Source organism: Seriola aureovittata, chromosome 13, assembly GCF_021018895.1.
Source record: "Seriola aureovittata isolate HTS-2021-v1 ecotype China chromosome 13, ASM2101889v1, whole genome shotgun sequence".
Classification (NCBI taxonomy): domain Eukaryota; kingdom Metazoa; phylum Chordata; class Actinopteri; order Carangiformes; family Carangidae; genus Seriola; species Seriola aureovittata.
This window is the reverse complement of record NC_079376.1, coordinates 24053122-24065284: the sequence shown is the minus strand read 5'-3', so window position 1 is coordinate 24065284 and position 12163 is coordinate 24053122. Positions and strand designations below refer to the sequence as shown.

Sequence of the window (12163 nt, the reverse complement as noted above, 5' to 3'; positions counted from 1 at the left end):
CTGAACAGTACAAGCTGAGTCAAGGACAGCTTGACAAGCACACCTTGGCAAAGGCTACAAATGGCAAACAAAAAAAAAACTGTCAAACTGTCAGAAATTACAACAAAAGAGCACAAATAAAAACAGACAGGGATAAGGGTAATAAATGACAACCAGGGTATACACTTCAAAAACTATGTGTGGGGAAGTGAGGTATATGAGAATGCACTGTTAAAAAGGACAGTAACCAAGGTGACAATCGGGATAAACTGTAAAAAATGACAAGAGAGGACAGACTGATTTTCACAGTGATGCTTTTATTGATTTTAAATCAACTTTTCAAATTTTTAACCTTCCATCTTTAAAGGACTGGAAGAGGAAAACTTCTACAAGGAGTCATTTAGAAGAGTTTATAAAAACAAACTGATTTAAAACATACAGAGACAGACATGTACAGAATGAACAGTTTCTCTAACAGGAGAGTGCCACCATCCCATATAAGCATCATCATAAGGTCAGCAAAAATGTAAAAGTGACATTTATTAATAAAAAAATGACCAGACAGAGGAAAAATGAACCCCCAGGAAATGTGCAGCCACAAAGCGAGCTGCTACCTACTCTCTCTCTACTCTATGAACGGCATTTTACCTTCTCCATCGCACCTAGCTGGAGCATACCATCAGCTTAGGTAAGTATGGGGGTGAACTAAACAAACATTTGTCTTCCCAACCATACCAACCATACCAACCCCTACACAACTGCTACACACTGGATTTATGTTACTCCCAACAATCCTCAATCTACAATAAGCACAAAGAAATGATTTGAATGTGCACAAGGTTCATCCCACTGTCATCTATTATCTACTATCTAATGAACAGTTTTACCTGTCTTTCCACATACTACAAATGCCAAGTCCCTCACTACTAAGAGGACCTAATGATGCACACCTGCATCCCCTCTACATGATTGCGCTGATCTACACCACTAACCTAGACAGACAACTGAAAATAAAAGTGGATTGAATAATCAAAACCTGAAAAATTAATAGAAACATTTGACTAAAATACTGATGATATAACAGTGATGGTCACTAAACAGTGATAATGTGGGGGATCAGGGCCTAGTGAAGAGGGAAACGAAGCAGCTGTTTTCACAGAGACTCTCTGCTACACTGAACACAGAGACACTGAGGAACCAGGCTTTGACCAGAACCCAAACCCAGGATACAGAGGTTCAGTGAATGTGGTGTTGAAGGTGTGGAGGTGGATCAGTGAGTCAGAGGAGACTCTGTAGAAGGACAGAGTGCCAGCAGGACAGTCCACATACACTGCTACTCTGTCAGAGACAGAGGAGGAGGAGGAGGGTAAATTTGTCACTTTCTTATTGTGACAGACATAATGACGACCATCAGAGCAGAACAGACTCCAGGACTGATCGTTCAGTCCAAACACACACTTATTTATGTCACCGTTCCTGCTGATTCCTCTGTAGCTCACTGATATATAAACTTTCCCTCTCCACTCGACCTCCCAGTAACAGCGACCAGTCAGACCAGTTCCACACAGCAGCTGAGGACACTCTTCAAATCTATCTGGATGATCAGGATACAGCTGTTCCTCCTCCACATGTGTCACTTTCCTGTTGTTGTCAGACAGCTTCAGGTTTGTGTTCACTGTGTTTGTGTCGATTGCGAGCTCACAGGAATCTGATGGAGAGAAGAAGACACAGCTGCAGTTATCGATCTATCATCTGATCATTTACTGACTCATGACATCAGTGATCTGAATGAGTGATGTGACAGTTTGAAGGTGGTTGAATGTGCCACTTTGTCCATGAATCAAATTAAAAACACACTTACACTTCCTCAGATCTGGTCTCAACCATTGGACTCCACCAGGCTCCACCCTGAAAGGAGGAGGGGGGTCAGACCAGCACATTCTCTTTCAGCATGCAGACATGGGCCCGTATTCACAAAGCATCTTAAGGCTCAAAGCAGCTCCTAACTTGCCGATTTAGGAGAAACTGCTAAAAGTAATGGGCGTGTCAGTCCTAACTTTAGGACTCCTACATTTTTTGACTAAGAGTAATTCACAAATCCACTTAGCGCTTAAAGTAGCTCCTAAACCTGGAAGAGGTTAGAAGCAGTGGAGAGGACTCCTAACTCACTAAGACCAAATCACAAAGGATTGTAAAATGTCTGCTGTCATTCCACGTCACAGTGTTCTGGAAACCTTACACGATGCAGAATTACTTAAAAGATGATCGTTGTGGAATTTGTGAGGGATTAAATAACATGTGCTCAACATGCTCAACAACTACAGAGAAATGAAGCAGCTTCATGGTCTGTCTACCTGCTGTGATCACTGCCAGAGATGGAACACAGTCCACAGTCTCTGGGGTTGTTCTGGTGAAAACACTCACGCTCAATGTGGCTCTGTTGGTTGAGGAACAGTTAAACCAGCTGCAGCTGAAATGTTTCCAAGCTGCTTTGTGCTGATACAGCCCGATAAATAAGGTAATTAAGTCTGATAAAAACATTTGTGGAGGCAATGAAGCTGAATTGAAACTGTGAGAGCTTTTCTCTTAAATATGACACAGTGAGTCATAATGAGACAGTGTCTGTAGGTGCAGCAGGCCTCTCCATACCTGAGAGTGTCCAGTCCCTCATCTGGATCCTCCAGTCCAGCAGACAGCAGCCTCACCCCTGAGTCTCCTGGATGATTGTAGCTCAGGTCCAGCTCTCTCAGATGGGAGGGGTTGGAGCTCAGAGCTGAAGCCAGAGAAGTACAGCCTTCCTCCGTGACCAGACAACCTGACAGACTGTAAACACACAAAACAACACACAGGAACCCTCTGTCAACACCTGATGGTCTGTTTTGTAGTTGTTTGATTATTTTCTTATTTTTTGGTTCTGGTCCATTTTGGTCGAGGTACAATGGGTTTGACATAGATTTAGTACTATACTGTATATATTATCTGTTAAATGAAAAAATGTATCAAAAAAAGTGTCATTATATAATGACGAATAAATCCAACTATCTATACACTTACAGAGCATTGTTAGAGGCTTTGATCACTGGCAGCAGCCTCAGAAGAGCCTCCTCTGAACCAGAGTATTTCTTCAGGTCCAGATCTTTTTCTGATGACAGTAAGATGAAGACCAGAGCTGACCATTGAGCAGGAGATAGTTTATCTGTGGAGAGACTTCCTAATCTCAGGGACTGTTGGATCTCCTCCACTAGAGAATGATCATTCAGTTCATTCAGACAGTGGAACAGGTTGATGCTTTTCTCTGCAGAGGTAGTGTCTTCAATCTTCCTCTTGATGTACTGTACTGTTTCCTGATTGGTCTGTGAGCAACTTCCTGTCTTTGTCATTAGGCCTTGTAGGAGAGTCTGATTGGTCTGCAGTGAAAGACCCAGGAGGAAGCAGAGGAACAAGTCCAGGTGTCCATTTGGACTCTGTAAGGCCTTGTTCACAGCACTCTGGTAGAAATGTGTTAATTCAGGTTTGTATCTAAATAGTTTAGACCACCAGGAGGTCCGCATTGACTGTTCTTCTGAGAGTAGATTGACTCCAGAGTTGAAGAAGGTCAGATGGACATGAAGAGCAGCCAGAAACTCCTGAACACTCAGGTGGACAAAGCAGAACACCTTGTCCTGATACAGCCCTCTCTCCTCTTTAAAGATCTGTGTGAACACTCCTGAGTACACTGAGGCTGCTCTGATATCGATGCCACACTCTGTCAGGTCTGATTCATAGAAGATCAGGTTTCCTTTCTGCAGCTGCTCAAAAGCCAGTTTTCCCATAGACTCAATCATCTTCCTGGTCTCTGGATTCCAGTGTGGATCTGTCTCAGATCTTCTGTCATACTTGACATTCTTCAGTTTAGTCTGAACCACCAGGAAGTGGATGTACAGCTCAGTCAGGGTCTTGGGCAGCTCTCCTCCTTCTCTGGTTTTCAACACCTCCTCCAGAACTGTAGCAGTGATCCAGCAGAAGACTGGGATGTGGCACATGATGTGGAGGCTTCGTGATGTCTTGATGTGGGAGATGATCCTGCTGGCCTGATCCTCATCTCTGAACCTCTTCCTGAAGTACTCCTCCCTTTGTGGGTCAATGAACCCCCTGACCTCTGTCACCATGTCAACACACTCAGGAGGGATCTGATTGGCTGCTGCAGGTTGTGTGGTTATCCAGAGGCGAGCAGAGGGAAGCAGTTTCCCCCTGATGAGGTTTGTCAGCAGCACGTCCACTGAGGTGGACTCTGTAACATCAGTCAGGATCTCAGTGTTGTGGAAGTCCAGAGGAAGTCGACACTCATCCAGACCGTCAAAGATGAACACGACCTGGAACTGATCAAACCTGCAGATTCCTGCTTCTTTGGTTTCAGTAAAGAAGTGATGAACAAGTTCCACCAAGCTGAACTTTTTCTCTTTCAGCACATTCAGCTCTCTGAAGGTGAATGGAAATGTGAACTGTATGTCCTGGTTGGCTTTGTCTTCAGCCCAGTCCAGAGTGAACTTCTGTGTTAAGACTGTTTTCCCAATGCCAGCCACTCCCTTTGTCATCACTGTTCTGATTGGTTCATCTCTTCCAGGTGAGGATTTAAAGATGTCTTCTTGTCTGATGGTTGTTTCTGGTCTGTCTGGTTTCCTGGATGCTGTTTCAATCTGTCTGACCTCATGTTCATCATTAACCTCTCCAGTCCCTCCCTCTGTGATGTAGAGCTCTGTGTAGATCTGATTCAGAAGGGTTGGGTTTCCTGCTTTAGAAATCCCCTCAAACACACACTGGAACTTCTCCTTCAGCTTAGCTTTGAGTTTAATTTGACAATCTGCAGCAATATGTCCTGAATGAAAACACAACAAGAATATCTGTGACTGAATGATAAAGAAAATATGACAATTGAATTCCCCTAAAGATGCATGCAAGATAATGTATATATGAACATATTTTCCCTCGTGTGTGTAGAGTTAGTAAATGTCTAATTTTTCCATCATGTTAAACCTTTAGAGAAATCCTCTTACTGCTCTGCAGACAGTCAGCCAGCTCCTCCTGCTTCATTCTCCTCAGGAAGTCCAGTGTGATCTGCACAAATGCCTCTCTGCTGCTCCTCCTCTGCTCCTCATCCTCACTGTTCAACACCTCTTCATCCTCCATGTGACTCTCTAAGCATTCTGGGTAATCTTGAATCAGAAGCTTCTGGATCTTCTTCAGCTCGTTCTTCACAAAAGTGACCATGTTCTCCTCCAGCAGCTGGAACAGAAAACTATGTGAATGACACAATCAAACTAAAACCATGGAGCCAAACATCAGATCTATGTTGGACAGACTGACAATCCACTGGTCTAAAACCTGCAGCATGGAGATTATTGTGAACAGAACAGATGAAAAGTCGTTGCTGTACATGTACAGACCATAAATATGGAGTCCAGGTGTGGTTGATGCTGCTGGGCAGAATGACCACTGGGAACCTCTGAGCTCTCCTGGTCCACTCTGTGGAGGAACCATGAAGAATGAGTTCACATTATCTCTGTCCACACAGAGACAGACACAAGCTAAAGGTCCATGAAGTCACAAAATGGGTGCTGGATTGTAAAATGACAACTGTGTCGGGCTTAAACTAGCAGACACTTGCGTTGCGCTTTGTCCCAGGTGTAAGATAGGGCCCTATGATTTCAGACGTGGTCAAACAACACGTCGTACAAACTTTTCTTACTCTTAGTCTTAATTTCAGTTACAGCTTATATGTCATCAGCTGATGGACATCGCCCTTTGAAGTCAATGACTGAGTGATAAGTGACGAGTGATCTGAGTGCTGAGCTCCGACATGGAGAAGAGTCATGGACAGTTAGAGATCCTCATCTTACCTCTGAGCTCTGGTCTGGCTCTCATGTTCCCCACACAGAGTGGTTTTAGAGGGAGGGGCTCCCTCCTTTCTGTCCTCACACTGATCCATGCTGCTGAGTTCACAACAGCTCACACACTTTCTACCTTCACGTGGAGAGAAACACAAATCATCCATCTGCATAGCAGCTGAAATTTACACCATTTCTCCTGTAAAAATATCAGCTGCTCCTTCACTGATTCTTCTTCTCTGTTTAATATCAGTATGAGCTGAATGCAGTCAGACAGCAGTGTGAGGCAGAGGAAGCTGCCATCAGCTGCCCTACTTCTATCATCAGTCCACTATGGCGACATGAAGCTGCAGTGAAATGAAGAGCAGCCCAGCACACACACGATGCATGCACGACCATTTACACCCACTGATTCAGTTTCTCTACCCCACCACGAAACAACATATATATACATTTACCCTGCAGCAGTGGTTCTGAAACAGATCATGGAGGAGTTTAAGATACCTAGACTTTAAAGCCCATAGAGACAGAAAACTGTCATCCTGCTCAGAGTCTTCAGACTATGAAACATATATTGATATGACTCAGTGTGACTTGAACTTCCTAATGTCATTGTCTGATAGTCATCAATATGAGACTACTGTTAGCCTGCCACTGGCTCTGAAATGTTGGATGACACACGTTTTAGAAAATTTCAAGATGATGTGCAAGATGAAGTCAGAAGGCAACAGAAGTTCATATTCCCCCGCAGCATTGACAAGTTGGATGTTGAATAGTAGCATCCACTTCTGTCAGCAGAATTGCAGTTAATGTTTTTCATTTTGAACTTGATTTTGTTCTGAAAATTGTAAATAGGACCTTTTGAAGAAAATTGCCCTTTGAAGTTGTAAACGTTATTCATTCGGTATTAAATTTGTGTGTGTGTGTGTGTGTGTGTGGGGGGGGGGGGGGGGGTTGAGTCAAGAGATTCCTTTTTTTGATAAGTTACATTTTGAAATCTGATTATAGTGATAATTACCAAGGATGTATGTTTCTTATATTCCTGGAACCAAGAAACTCTCCTTTGGACATTCCTGTACATATACCTCCCCTATGATCACAACCGGTCCACATAAAGACAAAAAAGGGACTTTGAAAGCCCCTGGTCTGAGGGAAACAGACTAAAGTCACTAAAAACAAAGCGAATGTATCAAACATAACAAACTTACACTTGATTCAAACAGTCCAAAGAGCTGAAGAAGACGACTCTCCACTTGATGCCTGTAGAGAACAGATGGTGACACAGTTGAGCTGTTTCCTGGAATGAGTTAGGGCTCCTGTAACCTGTAATGAATGCAGGCCAGGTAGGAAGAGCAACACATTTTCTTCTACTCTATGGTTGTTTACAGTTTTGACAGAACTGGGCGTGTCACTGTCCTTGGATGGAGAAGCAATTAAATAATTGAACTGACATTTTATTAGACTCTGCTCTTTCACTTTCCTCCACCACAGCAAGGAACCCAGCAAAACCATATTCACAACCCGTCCTTACACCTCTAAATAAAACAGACATGATCTCAGGGTCTGATCTGATTTTTTTTTACTGTGGGTCTCTGTCACTGTAACACTTCACTTACATCCACATGAATCAATGTTTGTATTGAAGACATCGCTGTTGATATCAGTGTGGTTAATAACAGTCATTAGTATAGTGCTGATAACGGAGTCTGAAAATGTTTATGCTGATCTGACAGATAGAAACATACTGACACAACCTTATAGAAGGTCTGTTTGGGAACCAATGCGATGACATGAAAACAAAACTAAACCCATCAGGAGAACAAGGTGCTGTAAACTGTCTACTGTGTTACTGAAGAAAACATGAGGATTCTGAATGAAGTTCTGCAGCCTTTTCTCTGTTTTCTCTTGTTTGTGTGTGTGCATGTGTGTGTGTGTGTGTTTATCTGGTTGAACTGAGTCTTAGTCAGACTTAAGTTCACATGATGATGTGTTATTGAGACATTAAACCTCCTTATGACTCCCAGTGTGAAAAGAAACACTCTGCTGCTGTTTGAATGTTTATTATTATTGACGATTGATCAGTTGAGTATCTTGCTTAACTAAAGCTGTCAAATAAATGTAGTGGAATAGAAAGTAAAATATTTCCCTCAAACTGTAGGAGTGTAAGTAAAGTAAATAAAGTAGCATAAAATGGAAATACTCAAAGTACAAGTACCTCAAAACTGTACTTAAGTACAGGACTTAGAGTAAATGTATTTAATTACTTTCCACCACTGCTAATACAATTACTCAGCCTTCAACACACATGGATTTTAATGTTGTTCATTGACCCAACAGGTAAAACTCCTGAATTCCTGAAACTCTGATGGTAAGTAAAGAATATTACTGAAGCTAGTTAGCTACTGCTACTTACATTTACCAACAGTGTCTTTGCGACATACAGAAGCCGAGACATGAGGACGGAGCCACTGATGGAGATGGCAGGCAGAGGAGATGTTCAACTAACATCAAGGTTAAGAAATGGTACGGTCCACTTTAGGGGTGTTTGAAATTGTAGTACGAGATTCTTCCAGGCATGATTATGGTAAATATATTGTAAAATTTACAATTACAGGTAATAAAGATTTATAAATGTTTCAAACCCCAACCACATGTTGTTTTCACCTCCTCTGGGGGGAGTTGGGTGTAAGTCAGACCCTCCCAATACCACCCGTAAATCGAAACATGACTGTCCCTATGCAGGAGAAACAATTAAATAGGCTACTTGGATCACAGTCCATTTTTTTGGATATAGACCCATGTTGTGCAGGAACTGAACAACAGTTTTAAACAGTTGGTGTGTCTCAGTTTGGCTAAAGAAAGATTTGACTGAAAACACATCATCGTTCTATCTGACACAAGGTCACCAGATTTCTGAAATGAAAACCAGGGACATTTTCAGTTCAGCGGTCAGTATATCATTAAAATATCCAACGTTTTCATCTATGAAATAAAAAAGTGTACAGTTCCGGTTTCATGTACTTTGACCATGCTTTACTGTAATAAATTATGGTGAAGGTCAACTGATAAAAGTTGGTCACTCTTTGTACTCTTAACAGTTACAGATTGACTTGTGACTGATAAGACTCAACTGTTTATTCTCCGCCAGTCTTTCTCCTCTTCTTTTCTTTTTACTTGTCTTCCTTCTCTTTACCTTCTCATCTAATTCTTCACTCTCCTGGCTTCACTGTTTGACTCCTTTAATTTTTCCTCCTCACTCTCTTCTCCCTCCTGTCCAGTCTTCAGTAATAAATAGTACACCATTAGATAAAATACTTTGGTTAACAGATTCCCATTGCTTTCCTAATTTTTGCTTTTTATTGTTTAGGCCCTGTAATCACTTCTTTACCTTTCCTCCCCCATCTCCATCACTCTCTTCCTTTCCAGTCTTCCTCATCTCCTTCCTCTTCACTCTCCCTACAGGGGTTAAGGGTTTTTTGAGGCAAAGTCATATTCAATCTACAGTTTGTAAGACAAGTTACAGAGGCAGTCCATAATAGCCCTCACACCTGCTAAGGAAATAGCATGTTAAATATGTTAACTTAAAAATGATGCACTATAATTGTAGGTTGTATGGCCGGACCCTGGGTTACCTCCTGGCTTGAAAATATATTTGTGCTCATGTTGTGGACTCACTTAACACTTACTAGTTACTGGTCGAGTTTTAAACAAGGCAAACAAGCGGTTAATAGTGGAAGCAGAGTGATGAAGCTGCTACAGCGAGCAGTCAGTCCACTCTGTTGGCCAAAACAAACATAATTATTTGCTAAAGTTCTGCAGCCATTCTGCAGCTGTGTGTGTATGTGTGTGTGTCATCTCTTCACTATGATGATGATGTGGAGCCCTCTGGTGGTGAAAAGATAAACTGCATGGTGTCAGTTTAATGAACACAGATGACATCAAGTGTTTGGAAATGAGAAAGACTTAAATCTTGTTAGAGTTGTACTAATGACTGCTGTTAACCGCACTGATACCAACAGTGATGCCTTCAATACAAACATTCATGCTTCATATTAATGTGGATCCCATGGCAGATTGGTCCCAGGTGAAGGGCCAGATGAAGAACGGTTCAGAAGATCCTATTTATGAGAAATATCAAGAACCCGAGTACCCAGCCCGGAGGGACACCGGGGCCCCGCCCTGGAGCCCGGCCTGGGGTTGGGGCCCGTGGGCGAGCGCCTGGTGGCCGGGCCTTGGCCCATGGGGCCCGGCCCGAACCTGCTACATGGGTTTGTCTCCCAGTGGGCTCACCACCTGCAGGAAGAGTCAGCGGGATCCGGTGCAGTGTGGATTGGGCAGCAGACCAAGGCGGGGGCATTGGCGGTCCGATCCTCTAGTTACGGAAACTGTTTTTTTTTTGGAACATGGAACGTCACCTCTCTGGCGGGGAAGGAGCAGGAGCTTGTGGAAGAGGTTGAGCGATACCGGCGAGATATAGTAGGCCTCACCTCGACACATAGCGTCGGCTCCGGAGCCCCGGGGGTTGATGAGATCCGCCCTGGGTATCTCAAGGCTCTGGATGTTGTAGGACTGTCTTGGTTGACACGCCTCTGCAACATTGCGTGGACATCGGGGGCAGTGCCTCTGGAGTGGCAAACCGGGGTGGTGGTCCCCATCTTTAAGAAGGGTGACCAGAGGGTGTGTTCCAACTACCAAGGAATTACACTCCTCAGCCTCCCTGGTAAGGTCTATGCCAGGGTACTGGAAAAGAGGGTTCGGTCGGTAGTTGAACCTCAGATCGAGGAGGAGCAATGTGGTTTTTGTCCTGGGTGTGGAACTGTGGACCAGCTCTTTACCCTCGCTAGGGTGCTGGAGGGAGCATGGGAGTTTGCCAATCCAGTCCACATGTGTTTTGTGGATTTGGAGAAAGCTTACGACCGTGTTCCCAGGGGCTCCCTGAGGGGGCCACTCTGGGAGTATGGGGTGGATGGCCCCTTGTTAGTGGCCATTAAGTCCCTGTACCAAAGGAGTGTGAGTCTGGTATGCGTAGCCGGCAGTAAGTTGGACCTGTTCCTGGTGAGGGTTGGACTTCGCCAGGGCTGCCCTTTGTCACCGGTTCTGTTCATAACTTTTATGGACAGAACTTCTAGGCGCAGCCGGGTGGTGGACGGGTTTGGGTTCGGTGGCGGGAGGATCTTGTCTCTGCTTTTTGCGGATGATGTGGTCCTCTTAGCTTCATCGAGCGCCGACCTTCAGCTCTCGCTTGGGTGGTTCGCGGCCAAGTGTGAAGTGGCTGGGATGAAGATCAGCACCTCCAAGTCTGAGGCCATGGTTCTCAGCCGGAAACGGGTGGATTGCCCGCTCCGGGTCGGGGGGGGAGGCTTTGCCTCAGGTGGAGGAGTTTAAGTATCTTGGGATCTTGTTCACAAGTGAGGGTAGGATGGAGCGAGAGATCGACAGGCAGATTGGGGCGGCGTCAGCAGTGTTGCGGGCGCTGAATCGGTCCGTTGTGAGGAACAGTGAGCTAAGCCGGAAGGCGAAGCTCTCGATTTTCCAGTCGATCTACGTTCCAATCCTCACCTATGGTTATGAACTTGGTAATGGTAATGACCGAAAGAACGAGATCGCGAATACAAATGGCCGAAATGAGTTTCCTCCGCAGGGTGGCCAGGCTCAGCCTTAGAGATAGGGTGAGGAGCTCAGTCATCCGGGAGGGACTCGGAGTAGAGCCGTTGTTCCTGCATGTCGAGAGGAGCCAGTTGAGGTGGTTCGGGCATCTGGTGAGGATGCCTCCTGCTTCCCCGGGGAGGTGTTTCGGGCATGTCCTACCGGGAGGAGGCCTCGGGGCCGACCAAGGACACGCTAGAGGGATTATATCTCTCGGCTGGCCTTGGAACGCCTCGGGATTCTCCCGGAGGAGCTGGTGAAAGTAGCTGTGGAGAGGGCTGTCTGGACCTCTTTGCTGAGGCTGCTGCCCCCGCAACCTGGATCCGGATAAGCGGGAGACGACGAACAAACGAACAAACGAACGAACAAGTAATATAAAGCCATAGCTAGCATCCTAGCAAACTAGCATCTGGCTAACAAGATAACAATAGCAATAATAGCTTAACACTACTATGCAATATATGTGAGAAAACCACCACAATTCACAGGACCAAAAAGCACCTGCACCCATAGGTGATGAATTGAATAGTCGATAACAATAGTAAATCAATCTCTTACCTGAACCTGTTCTCTGAGGTGAGAAAAGCAAAAAGGATGAGCTAGAGGTTAGCCCCGCTTTTATAGTGCGGGAAGTTCTACTTCCTGGTCATGGGCATGACTTTGCTCACATATGG

At 44.6% G+C, this 12163-nt stretch overlaps 1 protein-coding gene across 1 annotated transcript; it reads right to left on the bottom strand.

Moving 5' to 3' along the window:
* Nucleotides 1-299: 299 nt before the first annotated feature.
* LOC130180725 (protein NLRC3-like) lies at nt 300-5492 on the bottom strand. The gene is made up of 6 exons (XM_056394427.1): nt 5403-5492; nt 5013-5241; nt 3034-4834; nt 2629-2802; nt 1841-1887; nt 300-1687 (listed from the first exon to the last, which is right to left on the bottom strand). The coding sequence occupies exons 1-6, from the start codon at nt 5403-5405 to the stop codon at nt 1149-1151; spliced, it is 2793 nt and encodes a 930-aa protein (XP_056250402.1). The 5' UTR covers nt 5406-5492; the 3' UTR covers nt 300-1148.
* Nucleotides 5493-12163: the final 6671 nt, after the last annotated feature.